Source organism: Tetranychus urticae, chromosome 3 (assembly GCF_039701765.1).
Source record: "Tetranychus urticae isolate SD_2017Ah chromosome 3, NJAU_TeUrti_SD_1.0, whole genome shotgun sequence".
Classification (NCBI taxonomy): domain Eukaryota; kingdom Metazoa; phylum Arthropoda; class Arachnida; order Trombidiformes; family Tetranychidae; genus Tetranychus; species Tetranychus urticae.
In genome coordinates, this window is record NC_142960.1 from 23,661,962 (window position 1) to 23,688,251 (window position 26,290).

The window sequence follows — 26,290 nt, forward strand, 5'->3', positions numbered from 1 at the left end:
GACCCGCGATAATTTGAATTTTGAAATAGATGGAAGTAAAGATTCATAAAATAAAATTGCTAAAATTTACTATAAACTGAGACCTGATATATTCCAGGCTTGTCAAGGAAGGCTAGGGTTTAGGGTTTTATCTAAATTGGGTGTTATTTTATGTCATTTACATTTTTATACGAAAGTGAGCAAAATTCACAGAATGCGTTGTCGGTGTCTTAAATGAAAGTTTACTCAACCGCGCGCATTTCTGTCGTTTATGTTACTTGACTGGAAGGTTAGTAAAAATTCATTGAAAATATATTCACAGGTTTCGTAAATTAAATCTTCTCAAATTGGAACCTGGAAACTAGCTTTCGGAATGTTTAACTTACGCTAAACAGATTCGCTGAAGTGAAGTTTAAGTTGAATAGTTTTAAGCTGATTACTGATGACGAAAGCTTCCATTCTATATTGTTTTAACTGATCAAAAATTTGAATAAAATGAAGATTTTTGTTTTAAGGGATTAATTTTTAAATTGAATGCATAATGAATGACAGTCTCGACATAATGCATTCATTGTTATTCAGGTACTTAAAGTCTGAAAATTCAATAAAAGGTTTGAATGATTAGAAATATCAGAAAATTCATAAGCTTTATACTTTGATTTGTCACTTTAATTGAAACAAGCTTATTTAGAAATTGAATTATAAGTCGATTAAATTTATTTTGTACCAATACAAATGAAATTTAATAACATTAGTTTGGAAATTTTTATAAATTAGAAAGTTGAAGAATGATTAGACAATCATCATTTTTGCTCAACTAATAACTTTGTCATCTGACTCAAATTATAAATCTGTTTTCGTTGGTAATCAAGCTATACATTTTATAGCTAAATTTTGACAAAAAACAAGACATGGGTCGAACAATAGAAAGCTTTGATGGAGAATTTCTTTGAGATTTTAGGTTATCTTTTCTTAGATCACTGGGTTTTTGCTTTTGATTTTGATTCTATGCAAGATGAAGTTGCACTGGTTCCTTTTGGTTTGGTGTAAGCATTGACGAAGAAATTGGCAAAAAGTATAAAGTAACTTCCATACATAATTAAACCTAATTTGGCTGTTCCTTCGGGAATTTGACAGAAGATACCCTGTTGAGCTTTGGCATATCCATAATAGGTTACAAAACCTCCTACAATCATCTGAATTATTTGAGAAACGGTAATAAGCATTGCTAATTTCTTTGGTACTCTGAATCCAAGGGCTCTAGCGGCGTAATAGGAGTACATAATTGAGTGGACCATGTAGTTCATACCAACATACCAACGGGCAGGTGAAATATGTTGACCATAACTATACCATGTGAATAATAGAACTGTTATGTGATGGTACCAATGTAAAAAGATCAAATTCTGTTTTCTCAAAACGATGAAAATAGTATCGCCTAATTCTGGAACTTTAGATAAGGTGAACATCCATGTCCAGAAACCTGAAACTCGGGTGATTTCAATGTAACTCGGATTGCAAACTGTGTGGTAGAATCCAAAATTATTAAATACATGGAACATTTCGGGTAAAAATCTGCAAAAATAAGACAAGAATTTAATTAATGAAAGGTACATTATTTTGATGAATACTACATTTTGATAGCATCTACAAATCAATCTTCTTATCAGTGTACAACGATATCATTGAATACTGAATGGGTTGAATTTGATGATTGGCTGAGCTGCGGTGAGTGGATTAAAACATGCTGATCCTAAAAATTCTGATATAACTTCTCAAAGATTTATTGGACTTTCAACTTTTCAAGATACTGAATAGCCACTCATATCAATATCAATCAATAAAATGAAACTTGTTGAATGACAAAATTATCGTATTGATAACTTTTGAATGATTTTAGTTCGAGTACAAAGTACTGTTTTTAACTGATGTTTCTCCGAAAAAAAAGGATTTCAACATGAAAAAAATATTGTAACATTTTTTGTCAGCAACATTCACTGCCTTTTCATGAGTGAGTAAATCCGTTAATGACTCTAATGATTCTAGTGAAAAATCAAGTAACCAATAATGAGATATGAAGAGACTGAGTAAAGATTGACTGAGTTACGGGAAAACTAATATTGTAAATAATGGATCTGTTTGTCAGGATAGGAAACTTCAATGGTAAAGTGGGAAAGTCAAGGATGATAGAATGATGAAAAACAAATATTTCAAAGTAAATGGGTTGTGAGGGAATGAAGTACATACCTCAAGGTACCAATAATTGAGAATGTAGCCAACATTGTATTCCAGAGGGTTAATATTCTTCTCAATTTAAATGGTTGCCGGTTTGCCATGTAAGCTTGACCGCCAAAGACAAGGAGCATGTAAACAGCAACATAGTAGAAAGCCTCATGCCAATGTTCTTGCATCCATTCCCTCTTTTTTTGATACTCGAATGACTGTTCAAATTGGAAAATGTAAGAATAATTTGGTGATAAATGACTTGACTGTTGAATAGTTGGTTGACTTGAAACGGTTTCCATGGTCCGTGAAACAAAACTCTTTCCAGCAGATGAGTATAATGTTTTGTGATGATGGAAAGGGTTAATAAGTTAAACAAGAAGAAAAGTACAAAATCTTCAAGTTGGTCTAGAAAAATAGTCGGATAATTGTAGCCGACAAGTTAAAGTCCCCGGTGAAAAACACTTGAATAAACCTGGTCCTTTGATTTCTAGAAACAGATCGAAATTAATAAAGAACAAATGATGGAATTAATAGAAGTCGGTTTGATAACACATCGAATTAAAGATGAGCAAAGGTTAAGAGAGATGAACATTGGAAAAAGAGAGAAAAGAGTTTATTAACATGGTTTCAACAGCATATCGAAAGAAATGTTGCAGACTTACAATTTTAATATTTTAATTTAGCATCGACTAAATTAATTGAAGGTCACACATTTATTGGAATCACTGACAAGTGAGAATAGATTGTGATGAAGAAAAAGAAAAGTCAGTAATGTTGCGTAAAAATAGTGAGTTAGGTAGAGAGAGAGAGAGGAATAGAAGACAGATAGGAGGAAAGAAAATAGACAGATGTGAGAAAGAGAGGGTGGCGTGGTTTCTGTTTGGTGGTGCGATGTTCAATGATGATGACTGTGTGATGGAAGATGCTGATGCTCTATTATTGACGAGTAACACTCAAGATAAACATTCAGAACCTAGATAATATAAATATTTTATTTTACAGAAATATTTGGTGAAAAAAGAAATGAAAAAACTTAAGAAATGGTAAAAGCTAAGTTAACTTTTTTTGTCATCAGCAGATAGCAACATTAAATGGGGTTTTTGCCTTTCTCTTTCCAACAAAATTGCCGGTTTTGGAGTAACCTTGGTATTGTCTGTTGGTTTTTCTCAACCGATTCTGTATCACTCGTAACTTTGAGCATGACTTACATGCATTTATTTTTCTTGTGCAACAGTAAAAATTATTAACTTATCGAACCATTTTCTAATTCCATTGGTTTCACGTGTTAACAGAGACTTAACTGTATCACAATGTAAACATCAAGGTAAGTGAAGGGTTAATATCAAAGAGTGGAGAAGACCTTCCTTTAGTCTTTGGAAGAGTGACTTTTTAGTGGCAAATCTTTCGATTGAAAGCATTTATCATGCAAATTTAAAGCTCATTTCTATCCTTTTATTATAGTTAAGAATTAGCCAAATTTTGAAACAACTAAAGTCAATATTCAATAGTTGAGCTTGATATCGAGGACATGTTTGATATAATTTATGACGAGTGTTGTAAACCTACGTATTTTGTGATAATTAAGATTGCCTACTCAAATTGTTTCATTCAGTTTCTCTTGAATAATCAACCTTGTAATGAATAACAACTGAGCCATTGTGACAATCTAATGGCGAAATATACATGATAAATGAGGATAAAGGTCAACAAATTATCTACAGGTTTATGATTTCCTATCAGTTTTTATTCCCATGATTCAAATATTAAACAATACATAATCTATTTTATAAAGAAAATTGATTAACCAGAATCGTTACATTTGATAATGAAAGAGTTTGTTCGATAATAACAAGGTAAATTTTATTTTCGTTTCACTGTCAACATGTTAAAATTACTTAGAATTAAAGATTGCTTCAAAATAATTAAATGTAAGTGCACAGGTAGGAATTGTCAGATTATGAGTTGAGTCAGTAAAGAGTTGTGTTTGATTGATTGGGTTTCACTTAAGTATTATTAAATTGACATGTTGTTTCTTTTAGGCATAGAATAGGACGAATTAGTCAAATGGCATTAAAAATATAAAATATTATGAAAGATTAAATTCAACAAATTTAAGTGTTAAAGTATTTCATTTGGATAAAATCAACTATTTCACCAATTAACATTGGTAATTTGAAAAAAATAAAACTTTGGGTATTTACAGAGTTACCTTAACAAGTGCATCTAAATCCAGATTGTATGACAAGATGTTTATTCCATAGTTGTAGAAATAAACTAAAGGTTCTGAACCGGGAAATGGTGGAATTAAATTTAAGAGCGATTTGAAAGGCTTGATATATTCATCATTATGTTTTGTGGTAACATTAACTTAAATCAAGTTGAACCAAATTCAGCCATCCATTTTTCATATTTCATTAAATCTTCCTCGGAAACTGATTTATTTACTTTTCTTATTGCCTCATAAAAATCACCCGGACTGACGGGTAATTCAAGCTCATCTTTGGATAAATTTCTAATTTGCTCAGGAGTCAAACCGGCAATTTTCCTCCTCATAGCCATCATGCATGCATCACGACAAACATTGGTAATATCAGCTCCTGAATAGCCATCCAATTGTATAGAAATATCACTAATATCTAGATCAGGAGATTTTTCAACTTCACGTAAGTTGATTTTAAGTAAGGCTTCACGTCCTTCTTTGTTGGGTAATGGAATATAAATTCTCTTCTCTAAACGACGCCTCAAAGCTTCATCAATGTCCCAAGGAAAATTGGTAGCTGCTAAAACCATGACCACTTTGGCTGGATCTTCATTATTAGTTATACCATCCATTTGAATGAGTAGCTCTGATTTAACACGACGACTTGCTTCATGTTCGGTATCTGATCCACGTCTTGAGCAAAGTGAATCGATTTCATCGACAAAGATAGTACTTGGAGCATAAAATCTTGCCATTTCAAATAAAATGCGAACCAATTTTTCTGATTCACCCCGATACTTTGAAGTCAATGTTGAAGATGAAACATTGAAAAAAGTGGTACCACACTCTGTTGCAACAGCTTTAGCTAGCATCGTTTTACCAGTTCCAGGTGGTCCCACCATCAAAACACCTTTCCATGGACGTCTTATTCCTTTGAAAAAGTCGGGTAATAACATGGGAAGCACAACTGCCTCTTCAAGTAATCTTTTGGCATCATGTAGATCTGCAATGTCATCCCATTTAATATTTGGATTTTTTTGAAGAATATCTCGTTCTAACATGTCCACAAGTTCAGCATCAGGGCCATGAATCTCGAATTTCTTTTCTGCTAGATTTTCAGCTTCCTCCTTACCCGCTGAAGTTCCTTTCTTTTTAGGGCCGCCTTCACTGGTTCCTTGTGAGCTACTATTAGTTTTACTTGTGCTGCGTCCATCACTATTGCTTGTCTTTTTGGCTGAAATACTTTTATTCGTTGGAGTTCGAGCCGAAGAGGTCATTTTACTTGAAGTACTTTTAGATGCCCTAGAATTTTTGGCATTTGAGCCAGGCTTTGGGTCTGGTGGTGGAGCCCAAACGTCAGCATCTCGCGGTGAGTTGTTAATACTGCCCAAGGGCCAAAAGATATCAGGGTCAGGGTCAGGTAGAGTAAAAGCTGGAGATGTTTGACGAATGGGTCCAACAACACGGTTATTGTGATGATCACCTAGATGACGAAAAAGAGTAAAAAATGGAATTAATCAGAGGTTCAACTGAATTGGTTTAAAAATGAATATTGGAATAATTGTGTGCCTTTTATAAATCAGGTTATCTCAATCATCGTCATCAGCTTGAGAATCGTAAATGAATCAGCACATCATAAACCTTGATATTTAAAAGGCAACAATAAGTCAATATTCGTCAAATACCAAATGATATCAACGGATCATACCTCTAAATCCAACTAATAGACTTTGAATATCTTTGACATAACCGTATTCTTCAGCAATCTTTTGTTGAATCTGAAATGAGAAAGAAATAGATTTTATTGTGGGTAATTGATTTTATACTATAAAAAGGAGCCATCTGAAAGTTGACTCAATGAGCAATTAAACAAGTAACGGTTTGGAATTTTAACTATAGAATAACGTTAGAAAAAAACTTACCAGATTTAGTCTGAATTTACTTTAATATAGATTATATGATATCAAATTACAATAAAAATAACTTACCTCTTGCCACCTTTCTTTTCTAATAGGATCACTGATAGTTTGAAGTAATCTGTGAATTTGTTGAACAACTCCTTGATAATACACCAATGAAGTTTCATAATTTCCAAGAAGAGCAAACTCTCTACCCATTTTAGTGTTTTCACAGATATCGGTTATGCTTATGTTCATCTTGATGATTAACTAGAGACAACAATCTAGGTGGTTTTCCAATATTAACAATTTAGAGGTGATTTATACACAAGTTAAAGGTCTATCCAGATAACCAAAAATTACTGTGATCAGGTGAGTTGAATCAGGTATGATGTTAAAGAAGTAAAGGTTGTTGTCAACAAAAAGTGAGTCAAGTCCTACGCAGATCCATTTGAAGAGAATGAGTCTCCTTGAAGTTACCTTTTCACTGTAGACCTACTTTTTCCTTGTTTATGTTTTTTTTGTAAATATTAATTATTATTTTGATGCTGATGATTTATTTACGAGTTTAGTGATAGCCTGTTCTTAGAGGGCTACTAATATTGTAGTATGAGTCAGTTAAAGCAACAAAACCCTTATCACCAACATCCTTGTCAACCTCCACTGTTCTCTTCTCTATCAATTTCATGAGGTCAAGCTTCATGGTGTTGATGATTTTCATCAACTAACTGTGTTCTTTAATGTGTTTGTCCACTTTGTCAATTTGATCACCAGAATTATTGTTTTTGTTTTTATTTTCCTTTTTCTGTTTCTTTGTTCTTTATAATAATTTTCCCATTCTTGGCACCTCATCATCAACATTTTTCTACAATACCAAGTCAATGTCATATGTATCAGTTTTGGTCAGATATGATTTACACACGGGTATCTCTGGTGCTGTCGCTGTATAAAAGTTCATCAAATTAATTGTAGTTGTGATTTTGAACCCTGCAACTTGTATTGTGTGCTATTCAATTTTTGCCGAAATAACCAATAGTCAGTCATCTGTTTGCTTTTCCTTACTAGCTGTTAATTAAAGACTCAACTCATCTTTTAGGAAACTAATATCTAAACATGGAACTCGAATCAAAATCAACAAGTAAACAATCAAAGAAGCAATCATCAGTTTGGTCCCATCCGCATAGTCAGTCTTTTGATAGGCTACTTGATGATAAGAAAGACTACCGTGAATTTTTCTGTGGCTATGGAGCAGCTTTTATAAATATTTGTATAACATTTCCCATAAATAAGGTTATGTTTCGTCAAATGGTTTATGGAATAAAAACTAATTCAGCCTTAGATCAGATGAGAAAAGAAGGATTGTACCAATTATATCGAGGCTTATTGCCTCCTTTACTACAGAAAACGTTAAGTGGTACGAAATGGCTTTAGATAACTTTAAATTTGTAATCTTGCAATCACTAATTTTCAATTATCTTTTTCAGTTTCTCTTATGTTTGGAACATTCAGCCAATTTCAAAATCTTCTCGATACTCACTTTAATTTGTTTACATCTCACCCTAACCTGAAATTAACGGTTTCTGCATTACTCGCTGGTTGCACGGAAGCAGTGTTAACACCTTTTGAAAGGGTTCAAACCTTGTTACAAGATCCTAAATATAACCACCAATTTCATAACACTTTCCATGCATTTAAGGAGCTTCGTAAATTTGGTATCAAAGAATATTATCGAGGTTTAACACCTATTCTTATTCGCAATGGACCTTCAAATGTACTTTTCTTTAGCTTCAGAGGAAGAGTAAAGGATGTTCTTCCTTCCTATGATGTTTGGTGGTCTGAAGTGGTTACGAATTTTATATCAGGGGCTCTAATTGGTGCCTTGATTAGTACCCTATTTTATCCGGTTAATGTGATCAAAACTAAAGTGCAAACCCAAACCGGTGGAAGTCAATTTCTGTCTATTTCTAGTGCCATAAAATTAGTTTATGAGGAACGTCAGCGAAGTATCACCAAAATTTACTATGGGGTCCATCTTAATTTCACTAGATCCTTCATTTCATGGGGTGTTATAAATGCTTCTTATGAAATGCTTAGAAAACTAATGTACTGTTAAAAAATTTACTTTTTGTTAATTCTGTTTCTCCTAAGTTTTTCTAATGTTTTGTGTATATGTTCATATGTTATGGTCAACGCTCAACATGTCGATATCATTTAACAGATGAAAATACAGCCCAAGACAGCAACCATTAGCAACAATTCGCCAATCAGTTTGGTTATCATCCGCTGAACCATTCATTAGTTACTGCAACAACTTACATATGCATCTACAAATCTCTTCAAAGCAAGACAACACAAAGATTTTTCATAAAGTACTTTTTTCAAGTCCAACCCATGGAAAGAGCTCTTTTTACCGATGACACTGATTCTTCATCCAAGAAAATATTCTTTGCTGTCTTTCGTTTTATGTTTCCTTCACTTACCTCCATTATTTTCATATTTATCTTATTTGATATTGAATCAGATGTTAGAATGATAGAAAGACTATGTAAAAGCAAATGCAAAAGTTCAAAACAATTATTAATATTATAATTATGATCTAATTTTGTTCATAAAAATCCAAATATGTAAATTACCATTTATTGTAAAAAACAGTTAAAACTTACTCAGGCTCAAATCAAAACAATGTAATCGAAACAAACATATGTTGTAACCGCACCGATTGCATGCAATCGACCTAAGAAAGCTTTAACTGTAAATGTATTAAAGGTAAATACTTATAATTTGCGTTAATTTTATCGAAGAATGTGAATTATGAGCTCATAATAAATTATCAATTACTAATAAACGAACCTTACGAATCATTAAAAAGATTGAAATTGGAGGCTATTCTAAAAGGGATTTGTAACAATAGATGGCTCTAACTGTAAGTTAACATTTTGATTTGCTCACTTGCTCCATCTTTCAGTGATAAAAACAATTGCAATTCACCAACATTATACATTTTTGACTGAAAAACTGTACGTTCGTGCATTTACTGTTTTTAAATCTAATCACTGTCAATTACTGCTATTTGCTTTAAATTTTACTGTTAATTTTTTACTGGAATTTCACCTTGTTCTCTTAGTTAATTTATTGGTTTAAAAATTTTCCTGCTGATTCGATTTTAACATCTAAGGTAAGTAATGCGATTTGTACTTTTATCTACGTATTAAAGAATGACTTAATAAATGTAAATATTTCATCTTCCTCTTTCAGTTTCTCTTTAAAATCATCTGTAATAATAATTTTGAAATGGAGGCGTTATTAGAAGATTATATTAGTCCAGAAGATCTGAAAAATTTCGAAAGCAACTATACAGAAAGTCGAAGAAATGGGACTTTAACTTCTCAAACGCAATTCGAATATGCTTGGTCTTTGATTAGAAGTAAATATCGAGCTGATATCAACCGAGGAATTAATCTGTTAGAGGAATTGTGTAGCAGTCAATTAGGTGAAGAAAAGCGAGATTACCTTTTCTATCTTGCCATAGCTAACACCAAGATTTGTGATTATAGTCGTGCCCTGGACTGTGTTGACAAATTTCTGTTAGCTGAGCCTAATAATAGACAAGCCTGTGACCTGAAGAAGATAATCAAGGATAGAATCAAGCGAGATGGTCTTAAAGGAGCAGCTATTGCTGGTGGAGCAGCTCTCGTTGTCGGTGGGCTTGTTGGTCTTGGCATGGCCTTAGCCAGAAAATAATGAACCGCTAATCAAAATGTTATCAACTTTTAATGTCATTATCAAATTTATTAAAATGATATAGATTTAACTGTAAAGAGCAACTGCAACCATTCCCTACCAATATTGTTTATGCATCAACAATCTCATATTCTAGATTGTTCGTTATTAAATTACCACGTTTATGTGAAATGTTGGTAAATAGTTAAAAATTGAATGGATAATAATTTTTATTTGAAATTATTTCAATGATGAGGTCACGAATGAAAGTAGCAAGAGGAACAGGAAAAGATGACATTTTTTTGTTAAAATTATTTGGTGGCAATCGAAAGATCCGGATTATTGTCGACTTTATCTTCGTTTAAGTTTATTGTTTTGGTAACTCGGTTGAATTTCAAAGCTGCTGAGTTAATGCAATATCGGATTCCAGTCGGTTTAGGACCATCATCAAATACGTGTCCCAAATGAGATCCACACTTGGCACAACTGACTTCGGTTCTCACAAGATCTGGTTTGATGGCAAGTAAAAGTAAATTACCTCCAACTGAAAAGCAAAGGAAACCATTAATGAAATGCAAATTCAATGGTCAAATTACTGAAATTAAACAACTGTTAGTGCGTCTCAAAACAGAGTTTAAATTGGAGTTTAAATCTTTACATCAACATTCGTTGACACTCACCATGAGATAGATCGGGCTTGAGAGCAACTTTACTAGGATTTGTGATATCGTAAAAAGCAGGCCATCCACAACCAGAATCATATTTACATTGAGATGAGAAAAGCTCTTCGCCACAAACTGAGCAGCAATACAATCCATTATCATTAAGTTTCAAATATTCACCAGAAAATGGTCTAAAAAAGGTGAAATAAAAGATATTAATAAAATTTCAAAACATGGTTCAACAATTAAATGGAAATGGGTCAAAGTTTGATTGACATGACTGTACAGTTTCAAATGTCAATCCAATTTCACCAGCAGTTGCTTTTTTTCAATATCTAATTATAAGACTTAAACAGCATCATTTATCAACATATTTTTCATTGAATAAAAAAATAAGATCAACTACTGTTTAATAACAATAGTTTGATGCACTTTAAATCCATTACAAAATTGATTGTCATAATTGTGCAAAGTATCAATAAAATCTAATTATACTTGTATGTTTAACTTTTCAGGTTAAGTATTAGGTCACTAGATAATGTTTTAGCCTAATGGTGCTAGAGAAGAGCTATCTGCTTTTTTGTTCGATAGATACATTTATGACAGCAAACAAACTATTGGGACGAAAAATGAACTCATATCGCAAAACAAAAAACAAGATAGGGGCTGACAAAAAAATGACCAGTTTTTCCGGGTTTAGACCAGTAATAAGTGGAAATCTGATCCCCCTCGCATTTTTATCTTGCATTTTTGATAGAAAAAGTAAGATTAGAACTCAGTCCAACAGAATCGAATCCAAAAATAAGTTGTTTCTAATCTAAACTTCGTAAAAATTCATAATTAATCGATTCTTCTTTTGTTGTTGAATCATGTGTTGGTTGGAACAAAATTGAAACTGCCATTGCTAAATAATTAGTCAGTTTAGAATGTAATGAATGATAAATTCCTACACAATGAATCCTGCTTGAAACTATTTCGAAGTAAAATTACAATTTTTTTCAATTTCTTGGGCGCTACGGGGTGTTCAGTTGATTTTCCCAATTTTTAGATTTTGATTGGTTTGAACCCTGATTGCGAGGTTTCTCGAGGCGTTTTGGGAAAAATGCATTCAGTATCTGATAATAGGTCGCTCAGCAGTAAGATCTGCGAAAGAATTGCCCACTTATTTGTAAATGGTGCTCAGCGACAACTCTTCAAAGAAAAGCCTTTTTTAACGTGTCAATATTTCATTATTAGATTTTGGACTCTGCTTGTAATTTACTAGCGAACTATTTAGTTCGGAATGAAAATAAGTTGATCTATGGGGTAAAATTACCTGCCCAATTTTTCTAGAGTATCGCCGCCTATCGGAGAACATCAGAAATAGGTTAGGCTAAAACATTATCTAGTGACCTAATATATCAAGACAATTAGGAATGGGTTATAATTTAATCCAAATAAAGTTGCAATTTAACAAGAAACCGCAAGACGAACAGTCTATAAGATTTAAATCAAAGTCTGAAATAAACATGAATTGTATCACAATCTTAGCTGAACATCTTAAAGAAATCAATTCTAACGATAGAAATGTTTTCCATTTCATCGAGTAGAACTGTTCAATTATTTATAATCAAAGATATTGATTCAAAGTAATCAATCCATTTAAACACAAATCTCAAATTGGATATTGAACCGATTCAATGTTAATCTCAATCATAAGGTTTCATTAAAAGCCTTTCAAAATTGAGACATTTGAAGAAAGCTATTAATCAATTATTTGAAATAAACCTTTCGCTCGTTAAAATTCAAAATAGGTTTTTACCTTGATTCATTATTTAAAAGCTTCAGCTATCAGTGTAAATATTTATCCAGAATTAAAGCTAATCATTGAACTAACCATGAATTGTAATGAGTTGAGTTGGTTACAGTTAATGATTTTTCAAGCGATAATAGCTCAATCCATTCACTAATTGTTGGCCGATTTCTTGAAATCTTGTTATACTTTTAACTGATTGTGATTTTTGTGTTTTAAGTCTTGATTTAACAAAAGATAACTCTTCGAGTATTGCTTTAGAATTGTTAATTTACTAATTTATTCAACCAAACAAACAATAAAATTAAATCAACAAAAATTACTAAATTACTTTATTCATTATTTTTAAATGATTTGTCAACAAACTGAACAGTAAAATTGATTTCATAAAAACATGAAACTTCTCAAGAGATAATGAACTCTAATGGTTTCTGAATGATTTCAAGTTTGACCGTCAATAGAAGTTCAATTATTGATGATCATTGATGATGATTATTGATTGACAATAAAACAAAGGCTGGCCAATAATAATCACGTTAAAAGGTGAGTTATCAATAGTAAGCATCGATTATTTTTCTACAGGAAATTGACGATAATTCAGTTAGTAAATGTAATACAAAATGTTATCAGAATGAAATGAAATCAATCAAAATCATCTTTTTGCAATGCGAAAATGAAAATATTCAAAATCATAAATAAATCATAAAAGTCGAATGCCACAATTTGAAGAAAATATTACAATCGAATTGATTTTGCTAATGATTATTACATTTTAATGATTTATATGTAAATACAGAATCGAACAAGAAATCTGATGTATTAATAGTTTTAAAGCTTACAACCAACATTATGATATGATTTTTGCTGTCGAATTTTCTTTAGTTTTGATTTCGAAGTTTATCAATTTTAAGATTTTAAAAATTTCGATTCGATTTTATTTTAGTAAAATTATCGTCAATTATAATCGATCTGTTTCTATTGTTAATTCAAACAATTTTATTTGTTGGATTCATTTCATTTTAAAAGCGATTGCGATTTTGCTTTGCGATTCTTCCAAAGAAATCAAAATTTTAATTCAATCTAACTTTTAGCTAATTATGTGCAGTTACTTTGAATCGAATGGAATTTAATTCATGACTTAGAAAGGATCAATGTATTTATAAACAATTACGAAGACAATTGGAAATCGAGAATAATTTAATTTCGCTTTTTAGGCCAAGTTTAGGCCCAAAGGCCTAAACTTGGTTTTGAAGTGAAAATTTTGTGCAAATTATGAGTTGACACAGAAGAAACCATTTTTAGGATTCCTTTATTTCCAGGTTATTTATTTATCAATAGAAACAACTTCCTGATTTTCTTGAATTGAATCCAGAATGATTAGTATAAAAGCTGAACCTTGAATTTGGTTATTTGTTGATTGACACGAAATCGGATGAAATAATGTTGGATATTTTGTTATTGAATGTCACTGAGCAAAGTGAAGGAAAGAAGCAATCAATGTAATAATGATTCAAATACCAAAAATGAGGATGAAAAGGTTTGCCAAACAAGACAAACAATAGATGGTCAAGCTTTATTCATGAAGGAAGAAGAAAAGAAGCGTAAATTTGCCCATTTTTGGACCATTTTACGAGTGGAAACAGTTTGATCTGAAAAAATAATTGATTGAACGTGTTTAACATTTGCTCATTAAATGAAAGTCTCAACCACAGATGGGTTCATCTCATCATTAACATGCCTTCAACAATAAATAACAACACAAAGACGGACCCATTTGATAGACCAAAAATGCGATCGATAATGAAATGTTCAAATCAAGTTAAATAAGGTTGACAAGCATTTATTCAACACATGCAATTTAATCTTGAGCAAAAATAAACCCAATAATGACCATATTTTACGAGATATTTGCTCATCTTTGATGGTTAATCAAATTTATAATTAAACTCGACTTGAGTCCAATCTTAAACAGTGGGTGTCACTGGAACTGCGAGTTTTGTAATTAATAACATTATATTGGGTTGAAATGGTTAAGATGCGAGTTTCAATTGATGTTTGGTTATTGAATGAAATACATTTTTCAAGCAATTACTTTTTTCGGTTCTTTTTTGGTTAATTAAAGCTTCAAATGAAGCATCAACCGTTTTCAAATTATCTACCAACTATTTACTTTCGCCTACAACAATTATATTTAAGATTATTAGAGTTTTCAAGTTGTCCTGAAAAATGAATGGGTAAACCTGGACCTAATCACACAATCAATGGAAACCAAATGAGATTAATCTTATGAAACAGTTGTATTGCTTGTATTGTTCAGTCAAAATGAATAAAAGTAATGAAAGTTTTTAACATAATTGAGTTAAACTGAACTCACCAAAAGTAAATGATAGGCCAAGATGGAGAGGAATCAACTTAATGGTCACATTTGTTAATGTTGCTATTGTAATTGACATGTTACAATGGTTTGAATAATTTCTGGGTGAGGTTAATTCAGAGTGTAACAAGAAAAGTAACAATCAGACGTTGGTTGGCAACAGAAATGATAATTTGCCATAATTGTTACCCATTTGAACAATAAATTATTATATCTTAAAAACAAATTGAAAATTGAAAAAGTCAGCTAACTTTACGATGTAAATGCTATTGAAAACTGTTAAGATTTCAAATTGATTTGTGGAAAATTTAAACTTTTTTGAATTGGGATTTCAATGTCTAATTGTTGTTGCTAGCTAAAGAAGAAGTGTTTCAATGATTGATTCAGGCAAATTTATCAATTAGACAAGAAACGACTTTAGAGACCAGATATTGGTCGAGCAATACTTTGACTCAATTTTTCAGGATCTGATCTCCGAGCGACAAATGAAACTCTATTCTGTATCTAAAATAAACCGATCTGATTTACCATGAAAGGTTTTTGAATTCACTAATAATAATTGACAAAACGCATCAATTCCCTAGTTGGATAATTTAATTGCAAACGTGGTGACATAAAGATAGTTTCATATTGTGATCAAAATTTAATTGAAAAGCTGATGAAAAATTAAGCTCAACCGTTCTTAACCATTAGAAGCGATTTTCAATTTTCACTTTGCAATTTGGGATCAACATCAATCTTATAATTAATAGATCATTAAATGTTGAGTTATTTACAGAATATTGTTATTGTAATTTACAGATTTTTTTCTAAGGTTCTCTTTATCTTGCGAAAATTGAGTCTTGATTTCTCGTAACTACCTTACTGTAATTCGCTTATATTGCGTTACCGCATTTGCGTTCGAAAATCTATCTGCAATTTTTCATTTTTTATAGATTCAATAACAATAATTAAATCTTTAATTTCTATTCTGGATTTTTTCGGATTATCTAATTAGCACTTAGCAATTAACAAGTGCATACTATATGCACTTGTTAATTGGATAAAAAAGAGAATAAAATTCCTTGGAAAAGAAGGAACGACGAAAATGAAACGAGGATGTCAACTCAGAGAACAATAGCTGGTGTTACAATTTATTACAAGTTTATCAAATGAAGAGATAAATCACCAAATATTAACATTAAATTCATGATTATTCTTCAACGATAAACTGATATGAAACGGATCTGAACAATAATGCAAATCAAATGACGAAGAATCATCGAAGATGAATACATTTTGCAAAAACAAAATTATAATATAAAAGGTTTTCAATTCAAAGAAAGAAACATCAGTTCTAATTAAGTTAATTGTGAATACGTTTAAGTTTGATTAAAATTTGCAAAATGAAATTCATTGCTCTCATTGTTACTGTTGCTTTTTGCTCGCTGAGTTTGCTCGCTTGCTCGCCTACATACAACAACATAGATCAATGGTATAATGGCTCAACCCCAGCGTCAGACTACAACCAGGACCAACGGTATAATGGCTCAACTCAAGCCTCAGACATCAAGGAGGATCGAGAGTACGGTACCTCAACCCCAGTCTCAAACTACAACGAGGATCAACGGTATGATACTTTGATTAAAATCTCAGACTTCTATGCCGATACTGACCAGTTCAATTATTCGATTCCATTGTTGGTCAACTACAATGATACTGACCAATCTGATTATAAGTATCTAGACTCATACAGTTCCAACGATACTGACCAGTTCAATTATTCGATTCCATTGTTGGTTAACTACAATGATACTGACCAATTCAATTAATAAAAAAATTTCCTTGAGACATTTTCTTTGATATACCTGAATTTATAGCACGAAATTATCCCAGATTCTATTACCTCATTTCTTTTTGATTTAATGAATAAAATAATAAAGTAAGCAAGAAACGTTCATATAAATGCCTGTTTTAAATTGAAAAGTTGCAAACGTCTGAGAATAACATGAATTAAAATTGCCAATTTTTTGGTCTACTCTGGTCTCGAAATTCGACATTTCCCTCATCTAAAGTCGAGAATTATTGCAAAAAATCGGTATAAAAGCCTGAAAATAGATTGAAGCGCCCAAATCAACCCCTAGTCAGCTTATTGGTAAAAGTGAAAGATTAAAGTAATGAATCAGGACAAATGACTTGAAAATCCTACTTTATTTATCGAGCTCGGTTCATAAAGTATCTCTTGAAGCCAGGTTCAACCCGAAGTCAAAATTTGAAAAAGATTATGCGTTTGAATTGCTATCTCCAAAAAAGCCACAATGTTCGACCACAATTTTAACTGAAAAATTTAATGTTTTCTCTTTACATGCTGTGTAGATGTGTAGATTTAACCATGACAAGTGTATCTTTGGTGGCAATTAATCATAATCAAGGTTAACAATGGATTGGTAACATTGTGAATATAAAGAGTTGTGTCAAATCTGGATCTGTGGTTCAGTCTGTTTAGCTTTTTTACATTGAATGTGAAATTTTGTTGAGTAACTGAACGAGAGTTGATTCAAACTATTAACTTGCTTTTTCCTCAACCAGCCTTGAAACTAGTTTTTTGTTAACGTTGGTTGTCAATTAAGCAAAGGCGTCAAAACAAAAGGAAAAGTGAAAATGAAAAAGTAAAATGTTTGCTAAATTGTTTTGCCAAGAAACAATCAAAGAACCATTGGTTCGCAGTGAAAGGTGTATAATCTGAAAAAGCTTGCATTTCTGGTTTCCAAGGAAATACTTAGCAAATTAATATATTGCCCCAATGTTATCATGTAAATTAGCTTCGCCTGCGAATCATGAATAAGTCGCTGTACTCTGAATCTCCATGAATCTCACCATAAACAGCAACTAAATTAAAACACTTAAACATTACCAGTTAAACTTCACGGTAAGGGTAACATGAAAAGAAGTAAAATATTACTAAAAATTACTACAAGGCAACAACAAGGTGAATGGCTCATAATTGTTTACAATCAACAGCTCTTTTAACTGCTTACAGTCTAATTAATATCTGTTGATCTGATATGAAATACATTCAACTGAACACAGTTGAATGGGCTAAATATAGCTTTAGATGTAATTTAAATGGCGATAATCTGACGGAAAAAAGAAAGTAAATAAGATTAAAAGATGAGAGTTGAAACATTTACATGTGTTACTGAACAGTGATGAACAATTTTCACAGTAACTTGATAAACATTATTGAAACAAACAAATTGTTAACCTTATTTGTGTAACTCAATATTTAGTATCGAGTGTTGAGGCTTTTTTGTGCAAAAAATTGAATAACATGAAAAAACAGGAAATTTTACGTTATTTGAATGATCGACAAAATTAAAGGGTAAATCAAGTTGGAATGAAAATGGCTTCATTTTTGGGTTTGAAAGGAAAGTGAAAGAGTTATATTTGTAATAAAAAAGGTAATAATTTCCGGACTTAAATACAATGATTAAGCATAAAAAAGCGGAAGATGATTTAGTGATTGTTTAAGAAAATGATTTTGTCACAAATGGCAGTTAATTTGTGGTTAAATGCCTCCTAATATCAATTAATGGATTGGTTAATGTTTTCAATGAAACATCAGTTTCTTGAAAGTCTTACTCATCATAATCATTACCATAGTTTCTGGTTATTTTCAGCTCTCTGTCAATTTTTATTGAAACTGAAAATATCTTGTTCACCTTGAACTAAACTTTACAAGAATAATATTCATCTTCTCACCAACCATGAAACCGTCTCTTCATAATAACTTCGGAATAATCATCATTTCAAGTAAATAATAGTTAAATTTAAAAACAATATAACATGTAACCTGCTTTCGTTCAGTTTTCATCCAGTTTTCAGAGTAAAATTGTTTGAAATGTTGCCAAAAAAGCAAATAAATGTTTACAGTAAAAGTAGTTACAGTCGCATTCATTTTTCACCGAGAGTTGGCTGATTAAAAGTGAATCTGTAAATTTCAAGTTTCAAGAATTACCATTTTTAAGTAAATTCAAGTGAAATTAGATTTAGAGTTAATTAGATTAATAAAGTGAAAAAGGTTGAGAAGAGCTGTTTAAATCTGGAAATGATTGTAAGTCTAATCTCTGGAGATGGAAGCTCGAGCAAAATCATTTTCATTTGTAAATGATATTGACCGGTATCGAGCCTGGCCATTCAAATGACCAATCGATTGAGCTGGGTTAGGAAATAACAAAAGATGGTGAGACAAAGAAGAGGAAAGATGATGAAGGGAAGGGAAAAGAAGGAAAATTGAAATGAAAATGCCTGGGAGGTTATCAGGAAGACATAACTGTCAAGTTTGGGAGGTTAAAGGTAAATAAAAATGTTAATGTTTACTGAATGTCTCTACCTTTCTGTGGCCTTTTCTTGAGTTACCCTGTACTGTATCGGAGTGAGTCGAGCTTTGAGTTCATTTTTATCAAAAGTAATCAATGGCTGAGGCGGTCTAGGAATAGTGAACTTTTTCCTCGGCTTTTCTGTTCCAATCTTTTCCAATGATGATCCACTCGATGTTGAGCTTAACTTGATGACATTGTTGTTGTTGTTATTGTTGATGTTGAGGGTATTATTTGATCTTTTAATTTGATTTTCCCAAGGCATTTCAATTATTCAGTTATTGTCATCAACGAATCTGTGGATGAAATGAACAAATGATTAGATTGGTGGAAATGGTCAGGGACAGTTAATGAACACTGTTTTATTAATTCATTGTTAACCAGTCAGCTGATTTGGTTGGTTGATTTTTTGTGTTCACTTTGCTTTTGTTATAAATAACTTGTAATATCAAACATTGTTACTCTTTTTATGATGTTGATTAAATAAGAAGAAATTGTTTCAATTGTTATTTTGTCAAGATTAATAAAAAACTCATAAACTCATACAAGTGAACTTGATATCAGTTGATAAGGTTGATACATGGTTTATTGGTGATACAGATAATCAATTTGTTCAAGCTAAATGATTGAATTCATGTGGATATTGAGCTGATTGGTTGTTGTTAGCTTGAGGTGAGACTTGATTAATAGATTGAAATGATGATCGTTTGAGCAAATTAAAAAATCTTTAAGGTGTTTCCATGATTAGTTTATTTAAACTGAAAGAAGGTTAAGTTGGGTGATTAGATTATTATGATTGCATGGCTTTTGCTTCTTAACGAGTTGAACACTTGAAAATGGCGATGATAATGATTTAAACAAAAGGGTAAACAGTGAAACAGTTAAACAACAATCAATCAATCACCATTGTCAACTAAATTAACATGAAATTAACCTTCATCGAAGAGGTAAAAGGCAACAATTTCAATTGCTATAAGATGAATTGATGATAAAAATAAAACAAAGAAAAATGTTCAACTCATCTTAACGGCAATTCACATTATCTTAACTTAACACCGAGCAAACAATTTGAATTAACGTTCAATGAGACTAACAGGAAATTATGACAATTCAAAGAGTAAATTGTCGACTCAAATTGTCACTAAAATAGTTTAATGCGATTGTTAAGGTTAAGATAATAGTTCAAGATCAAAAGAAGGTTGAATATTTTGGAGAAAGAATGAAAGTCGAAAAATATACTGACCAGAAATGTTCGTTATCCAATGTATCTTAATGTTGAACTGTTGTTACCAGGTAAGTTGAATGGAAAGATGAGTGATGAAATGGCGATGATAACACTCAGTGAATCGAAGATGAGGAATACTGGACTAACGGAGTAAATTATTGCGATTAACTCGAGAACAGCCTTTTGTTTACTTTACTTCAAACCTGTTAAAGTATCAAGTGCCGACTTCATTGAGCAAGGGCAAAATAGTGAATAAAATAGCTTGTATTTAATGTCTCTTGTCGCCATCTTGTGTTGCTCCGTGCGCATTCAGATTCACATGATTTCCAGCAAAGAATAATCTGTTCAATTGAATCTTCTCACATTATCATTATCTGTTAACAGTTACACCTTACCTTTTAAATTGATTGTTGACTGTAGGAGTTCATTTGAAAGATTGTGTCAACAGTAATATAAGGGAATCATAATAACAGACACAATACCGGTAAAAAACAGTTTCATTTCGTTATTCAATTAAACAGGGTCAGATCCTTAATCATGGTGATTATACAATTAGATTGGAGTCTCATTTATCGCATCATTGTATTGCCATATTTGAAATCGATTCAGGAAATTGGTTTACATTGATTAGGATTACACAGATATGAAACAATGTTAGTTGCATGAAACTCACAACTGTAAACAATTTGGTCCTCCTTTTGTTTCAATACAATCTTAACCAATTTCAGCAACACTTAAATTTACCAGATTTAATGATGTTTATTGATTAACCTTGATCAAAGTATACATCGCTTGTTATAAAAATATGTTTATTACTCAAACTGATTAAAGATAAAATGTAAATACAAAGCAAATAATTGAAATCGTCAACATCTTCGAGTAGTATTAGTTCAAAAATTTATTGTTAGATGGCGGTAAAGTCTATGCAATTTGTCTTGAAAGAGTTTGAAATTAAATGAACATTCAGTCAACTCTTAATCATTTGTTGAATCATTTGTTTTTTTCATCAGTGCATCAATTGCGTCTGTTAATTACCTCCAGTTTATAACGAAATTTCAGGTGTGTTCTATTATTAAATAATCCGTCGAACGAAAAATTCATAAATGAAAGGATTAACGGTTTATTTTGAAGTGAAATCAGTTTATTATCATAATATTGTTTTGATTCAATGGATTGTGGGATTATTTATTTACAGTTTGTGATCATTTGATCATTTCCTTTGGATTATGTGTTTAGATGGTTTTATGTTAAATTGTGGTCCATTGAGGAAGAGCCTTGGAGCTGTTGGAATAAATCAAGAGCTTACTTTTTGAATTAAGAATTGAAATATCAACTGTTATAATCAAACTTTGCGCTAATCTTATCGTCATAGAAACTGTTATATAAATGTCAAATTGAGTGCTTGCTCTCTCTTGTTTTTCATGTTTCTCTCTCTTTCTCTCTTTCTTACTCTCGTCTTCTTGTCTTCCTTCCAGTAGTCTTCTTGTAGTGTTTCCCGTAAAATTTTATTGACAACAATATAAACAATGTTAACCATTAACAGTATCAAAACTGAGAAGCTATACTTGAAGAGAGAAACAGCAACAGCAAAGGGGAAAGGATAAACAACATCAATAACACTTTCTCTTTTTTTATTCTCTCATCTCATTTTTCATCTTTCATCCTCTTCATCTTCTTTTTCTGTCATCTTTAACTTCCCCTTCTTTCGTTCTGTCTCTTTCGCTATTAATTTGACATCTTTCTTTTTACTTCTCTGTGTAATTCTCTATTTTCCCATCAATACACACACATCATCAATCTCTCTCTTTTTTTCTCACCTTACCTTCTTTCCCCTAATCACTTTCTCTTCCTCTTTGCTACCTATTCCTTCATCTTTACCATCATCTCGTCATCGTTTCAAGTAAACCACCAAGTATGTCTTTTGTGGAGGCACTATTCAAAAGATATTCCGATCCATTGAGGGATGACAGGTCCAATGGATCTTTCCAAATATTCATTGTTGGCTCTCTAAGTCCAGGCAAATCAGGTAATTATTTTATTAATTTTTGCCTCAAATTCCCTACTAACCCAATGAAAAATCAACAAAAATAAAGAGTATGAAAATTATGTTGTCCTTCGTTATCTACTAACCTAGAAACACAGAGAAGCAGAGAGTTTAAGAGACATGAATCTAAGCAAATGTAAGCCAGTAGCAACAGCAAAACAGTTTCCTTCTTGCATTTTGTTCCATTATTATTTCTTCTCTTCTCCTTACCAACATTTCTCTTCCTACAGCCTCGAGCTGAATATCACTATTATTAAAATCAAGAATATTAATTTTTAGGATATACTCTCTAAAATAATATCACCACTATATTATGTCAGTTGATTTTATTACTCAAACACATTATTCTTTAAAAAATCTTACACAAAACTGCACAATTTAGTTTATAAAAGATGCTAAATTTGAGTTCAAGAAAATGAAAAAATTAAACTCTTTTCTCTCTTCTACGCTTTCCTCTTTTCTCCTGCAATCTATTTATGCTTTTTTTCATTTTCACTTTCTCTCCTTTTCCTTTATCAGGCAATCAACTAATTTTACCGCCATCTCTGTCATTAAATGGCTGTAACATCAAATATTCTGGTTCAGAGAGAAAAATTCGGGAGCTTTGTGCAAATGTTGAGCAACTTGACCTGGCATCTAATGGTTTCACGGGGCTTGATGAGATTTTCAGGATAGTCAAAGGAATGCCCAATCTAAGGTTTCTTAATTTATCTGAAAATGATCTCAGTGATTGCAAAATCAACCCTCATGAACCATGTGAGCTGATTAATATGAGAAGTCTGGTCTTAAATAATACTAGCGTGCCTTTTGCTGCTGTTCAATTGCTTCTCGATTCAATGCCAAATCTCTGTGATCTTCATTTAAGCCTCAACAATTATACAACTCTAGACATTGGTCCAACCAAATATAACAACATCCGAAGGCTTTACATATCCGGAAATCCTAATCTTAAATCATGGTTTGAAATATCCAACCTTTTGGATGCGTTTCCAAGCCTTGAAGGGTTAACCATGGCAGACTGTAATGTTGAAACTATACCGGAAGACCTTGGCAACATATTGCCAAAACTTCAGACTCTCAACATATCAAACTGGCCAATAAAGGAATGGGAACTTCTTGAAAGGTTAAACAATTTAACTCATTTAACTGAGCTTCGATGTCAAGGCATCCAAGTCCTACAAGCAATCAATAATCCTGACTGTAAAAGACAACATCTCATTGCTCGCTTACCTAATATACAACGTTTAAATGGTAGTGAAATAAGTGACGATGAAAGGCTGTTTGCAGAGAAGGCTTTTGTTCGTTGGTTCCTTGCAAATACTGACGCTAACAAGCCAGAAAGGTCTGTTGTTTTTCATTTTTGCTTCTCAGTCACATTTCAAAGTGATTATTTGTGTTAATCTTGTCAATTAAACTTTCCACCGTTTCACCAAACATGAAAAAAACATTAAATAACTCTTTTTTGAAATTATCAAATCAGTTACAAAATATAATGCGCTTAGTAAGCCTTTTTACACTCTCAACAAGTCTTGTATTGCTTTAATTAGGATCGGAGTCGTTAAAGTTTTTTAGATTACTTCAACCGTTTTCTTCATAATAAATGTTTCAAGGACTCGCTCATTCTATTTATCTTTACTTACATCAAAAAGTTGTTTAGTATTACTCCTTGATTGTCTCTCAGCCTATTATACTTGAGTAATCTTTCAGTTGTTTCTTGTTTTCTTTCAAGATTAACCAATATTTCTTGATTGATTTCTCAATGAAACTAGTATTCAAATCTTGAAACAATCATCTTGACTAAATAATTTTCCTTTTCACTTTTCTTTAAATAGATTCTACACTTTGTTCGACATTTATGGAAAGGTAGATCCGCTGGCCGAAGTTGATCTATCACCGCCGAAATACGCAACCATCAAAATCATATGTACATTTTATGATACCAATTGTTTGCCAAGTGATGAGGATGTCAAAAAAGAGATCAAAGAAATGAAAGTAGATCTCAACAAATCAGTTAAAGACTTCAAAAGTGAAATAAGGTAAACATTGACTAGGTTTTAATGAATTTTGCTAACTCAAGCAGTCGTAGTTGCTTAAGTGATGACTGCTAGTTTGTTGCTTGGCCTAATTGCTGAGATTGTTGATTGGTGATGCTGTTCAAATTAGCCATCAAGTAAACAGTCAACAAAAAACAATCCCAAACTATCATTAATTTAAACAACATCTTACACAACGAGAACAACAAAACAACAACAAACAATAAAAGCAACAGCAAATAATCATATACTTGAAAGTGAGAAGCAAAAAACGCACTCTTTCCAGTCAAACAAAACCGGCATTTTATACTTGTTGATTTACGGTCAATTTTGCCAAAAACGAAAACTTGTTGAGATGGTGATCAAGTAGTTAGCGAGAAAAAAGTAAGAAGAAAATAAAAAGAAACAAAGAAAGTAAATGAGTGAAAACTTGAAAGATTAAGCTGTATCGAGGTCATAATTGACATGATTAGATCATTTTATATTTGATCAAGTGTATCGTAGATGTTAAATGAAAGTGAAGAATGAAAGTAAAAGTAGTGGTAGAGGTTAGGGTAAGTGTAAGGTTGGTTTGTTGGTTGGTTGGTTGGTTGGTTGGTTGGTTGGTTGAGGGAATAGTGAGGAAGGAAGAAAAAAGTGAAAAGCGAACGAAAGTTCATTTGGAATCATTACAAATTGTAAATTGTATTGAGAAAAAGATAAGGTAGATCTAAAGGTATGTTGAACAAGCCTGAAAGGTTCAAAGATTGATACAAAAAATTATCCTAACCAATCTGTTGGATTAGTTTTGCAAGCTGATTGTATGTTGTTTGCTTTGTTATTTGTCATGAAACTCATTTTGCTGTTTTTGCTGAACAATTTATTTCATTGTTGATTGAATTGGTGCCAAAAATTTTCACTTTTTACGCATTTTCTAATAATCATTTCAAACATTACTTATAAAATTAATTCTCATCAAAATCTTCCTCTTTTTTTCTCACTAATAGCTCCATCTTTAATTTACCAATTGGTAAGATGAGAATATTTTATATCGATCATGTTCTTTCTGAAGTCATGGGTCCAGAGGAATTAAAGTTCAACCAGAAGAAGCTATACACCTACAATGTTCAAGATGGTGACGAATTTCTGATTGATCAAAAATCGAATTGAACTGATAGCAGAATTAAATCGTTTTCCTTTAAGATATGAGTATCTTGTAAGGAAATCGGATCCTCACAGAAATCACTCATGAATCAAACATTGGCCCTAAAGATTGACCAAAATCATCCTTTTTTGATCGATTGTCTAAATTTTAAGTCATACACAAAATCAACTTCTTCGTTATCATAATCAAAGTTGGGAAAAAGTCCATTGTAAATATCATAAAAACCATGAAGGTCAAGCAGAAATCAACGGAATGGTTAAAAAGATCTCTTGGAAAAGTCGGTATCATTCGCTGTAAGATTATAATTAGCAATTGATAATCATTATAATCTTAGCTATTAAACCACAACAGAAACATTATTCATAGGATGAACCAAAGTGAACGTCGCGGTAAATACACTAAAAAGCTTAGAGGACGAGCTAGATTAAACTCTATCCTGGCCAATTAATCTTATATGTGAATCAAACCTAATTTTGTTCATTCTGGATTTTATCAATTCATTTCAAGTTTGCTGAGCTAGCAAGAGATGTAACTTTGAATGTCTAAAAGTTCAGAAGATCAACTTCAAACAATATTAAATAATACTTGAATCTTAAACTTAATCTAAATAAAAATAAACTTTCAACCGAGTATCT

The 26,290-nt window shown here is 31.8% G+C and overlaps 6 protein-coding genes across 10 annotated transcripts; 3 read left to right on the forward strand and 3 right to left on the reverse strand.

Annotated features, from left to right (window-relative positions):
- Window positions 1-617: 617 nt before the first annotated feature.
- Window positions 618-2,941, reverse strand: LOC107365107 (very long chain fatty acid elongase 6). 2 transcript variants are annotated; one of them, XM_015932575.3, is made up of 3 exons: window positions 2,868-2,941; window positions 2,227-2,692; window positions 618-1,554 (listed from the first exon to the last, which is right to left on the reverse strand). In XM_015932575.3, exons 2-3 carry the CDS (start codon window positions 2,502-2,504, stop codon window positions 957-959), a joined length of 876 nt encoding a protein of 291 aa, XP_015788061.1. In that variant the 5' UTR covers window positions 2,505-2,692; window positions 2,868-2,941; the 3' UTR covers window positions 618-956. The 2 variants fall into 2 exon arrangements, with proteins under 2 accessions (XP_015788061.1, XP_015788062.1); XM_015932576.3 differs by having other exon boundaries at window positions 2,227-2,941.
- Window positions 2,942-3,927: 986 nt separating this feature from the next.
- LOC107365099 (katanin p60 ATPase-containing subunit A-like 1) lies at window positions 3,928-6,689 on the reverse strand. Its single transcript, XM_015932564.3, has 3 exons — window positions 6,394-6,689; window positions 6,114-6,183; window positions 3,928-5,888 (listed from the first exon to the last, which is right to left on the reverse strand). The coding sequence occupies exons 1-3, from the start codon at window positions 6,559-6,561 to the stop codon at window positions 4,579-4,581; spliced, it is 1,548 nt and encodes a 515-aa protein (XP_015788050.1). The 5' UTR covers window positions 6,562-6,689; the 3' UTR covers window positions 3,928-4,578.
- On the forward strand, window positions 6,533-10,121 carry LOC107365105 (mitochondrial nicotinamide adenine dinucleotide transporter SLC25A51). Of its 3 annotated transcripts, none has more exons than XM_015932572.2 (4): window positions 6,533-6,675; window positions 7,182-7,717; window positions 7,788-9,478; window positions 9,559-10,121. In XM_015932572.2, the coding sequence occupies exons 2-3, from the start codon at window positions 7,417-7,419 to the stop codon at window positions 8,414-8,416; spliced, it is 930 nt and encodes a 309-aa protein (XP_015788058.1). In that variant the 5' UTR covers window positions 6,533-6,675; window positions 7,182-7,416; the 3' UTR covers window positions 8,417-9,478; window positions 9,559-10,121. The 3 variants fall into 3 exon arrangements, with proteins under 3 accessions (XP_015788058.1, XP_015788059.1, XP_089125985.1); XM_015932573.3 differs by having other exon boundaries at window positions 6,536-6,675; window positions 7,400-7,717; XM_089269859.1 differs by lacking the exon at window positions 6,533-6,675 and having other exon boundaries at window positions 6,761-7,717.
- On the forward strand, window positions 9,305-10,240 carry LOC107365111 (Mitochondrial fission 1 protein). The gene is made up of 2 exons (XM_015932581.3): window positions 9,305-9,478; window positions 9,559-10,240. Exon 2 carries the CDS (start codon window positions 9,595-9,597, stop codon window positions 10,042-10,044), a length of 450 nt encoding a protein of 149 aa, XP_015788067.1. The 5' UTR covers window positions 9,305-9,478; window positions 9,559-9,594; the 3' UTR covers window positions 10,045-10,240.
- On the reverse strand, window positions 10,236-21,259 carry LOC107365109 (uncharacterized). Of its 2 annotated transcripts, XM_089269861.1 has the most exons (6): window positions 20,830-21,259; window positions 20,638-20,775; window positions 20,453-20,576; window positions 19,224-19,505; window positions 10,704-10,876; window positions 10,236-10,567 (listed from the first exon to the last, which is right to left on the reverse strand). In XM_089269861.1, the coding sequence occupies exons 4-6, from the start codon at window positions 19,472-19,474 to the stop codon at window positions 10,335-10,337; spliced, it is 657 nt and encodes a 218-aa protein (XP_089125987.1). In that variant the 5' UTR covers window positions 19,475-19,505; window positions 20,453-20,576; window positions 20,638-20,775; window positions 20,830-21,259; the 3' UTR covers window positions 10,236-10,334. The 2 variants fall into 2 exon arrangements, with proteins under 2 accessions (XP_089125987.1, XP_089125986.1); XM_089269860.1 differs by lacking the exon at window positions 20,830-21,259 and having other exon boundaries at window positions 20,453-20,644.
- A 659-nt stretch (window positions 21,260-21,918) lies between these two features.
- Window positions 21,919-26,287, forward strand: mlt (tubulin folding cofactor E like protein mlt). The gene is made up of 4 exons (XM_015932570.3): window positions 21,919-22,460; window positions 22,998-23,820; window positions 24,311-24,514; window positions 25,498-26,287. Exons 1-4 carry the CDS (start codon window positions 22,349-22,351, stop codon window positions 25,658-25,660), a joined length of 1,302 nt encoding a protein of 433 aa, XP_015788056.1. The 5' UTR covers window positions 21,919-22,348; the 3' UTR covers window positions 25,661-26,287.
- The last annotated feature ends 3 nt before the right edge of the window (window positions 26,288-26,290 follow it).

What these genes read in the sequence shown, in the direction of transcription:
- LOC107365107 (XM_015932575.3), bottom strand. Translation starts at nt 2,504, where the DNA reads ATGGAAACCGTTTCAAGTCAACCAACTATTCAACAGTCAAGTCATTTA. An exon ending in TCAATTATTGGTACCTTGAG is followed by an intron (nt 1,555 to 2,226) that starts GTATGTACTTCA and finishes TTATTTTTGCAG; the next exon opens with ATTTTTACCCGAAATGTTCC.
- LOC107365099 (XM_015932564.3), bottom strand. Translation starts at nt 6,561, where the DNA reads ATGAACATAAGCATAACCGATATCTGTGAAAACACTAAAATGGGTAGA. An exon ending in GAAAAGAAAGGTGGCAAGAG is followed by an intron (nt 6,184 to 6,393) that starts GTAAGTTATTTT and finishes TTCTCATTTCAG; the next exon opens with ATTCAACAAAAGATTGCTGA. An exon ending in TCTATTAGTTGGATTTAGAG is followed by an intron (nt 5,889 to 6,113) that starts GTATGATCCGTT and finishes TTCGTCATCTAG; the next exon opens with GTGATCATCACAATAACCGT.
- LOC107365105 (XM_015932572.2), top strand. Translation starts at nt 7,417, where the DNA reads ATGGAACTCGAATCAAAATCAACAAGTAAACAATCAAAGAAGCAATCA. An exon ending in ACTACAGAAAACGTTAAGTG is followed by an intron (nt 7,718 to 7,787) that starts GTACGAAATGGC and finishes TATCTTTTTCAG; the next exon opens with TTTCTCTTATGTTTGGAACA.
- LOC107365111 (XM_015932581.3), top strand. Translation starts at nt 9,595, where the DNA reads ATGGAGGCGTTATTAGAAGATTATATTAGTCCAGAAGATCTGAAAAAT.
- LOC107365109 (XM_089269861.1), bottom strand. Translation starts at nt 19,474, where the DNA reads ATGCCTTGGGAAAATCAAATTAAAAGATCAAATAATACCCTCAACATC. An exon ending in CAAGAAAAGGCCACAGAAAG is followed by an intron (nt 10,877 to 19,223) that starts GTAGAGACATTC and finishes CACCTTTTTTAG; the next exon opens with ACCATTTTCTGGTGAATATT. An exon ending in CAAGCCCGATCTATCTCATG is followed by an intron (nt 10,568 to 10,703) that starts GTGAGTGTCAAC and finishes TTTGCTTTTCAG; the next exon opens with TTGGAGGTAATTTACTTTTA.
- mlt (XM_015932570.3), top strand. Translation starts at nt 22,349, where the DNA reads ATGTCTTTTGTGGAGGCACTATTCAAAAGATATTCCGATCCATTGAGG. An exon ending in TCTAAGTCCAGGCAAATCAG is followed by an intron (nt 22,461 to 22,997) that starts GTAATTATTTTA and finishes TTCCTTTATCAG; the next exon opens with GCAATCAACTAATTTTACCG. An exon ending in GACTTCAAAAGTGAAATAAG is followed by an intron (nt 24,515 to 25,497) that starts GTAAACATTGAC and finishes TCTCACTAATAG; the next exon opens with CTCCATCTTTAATTTACCAA.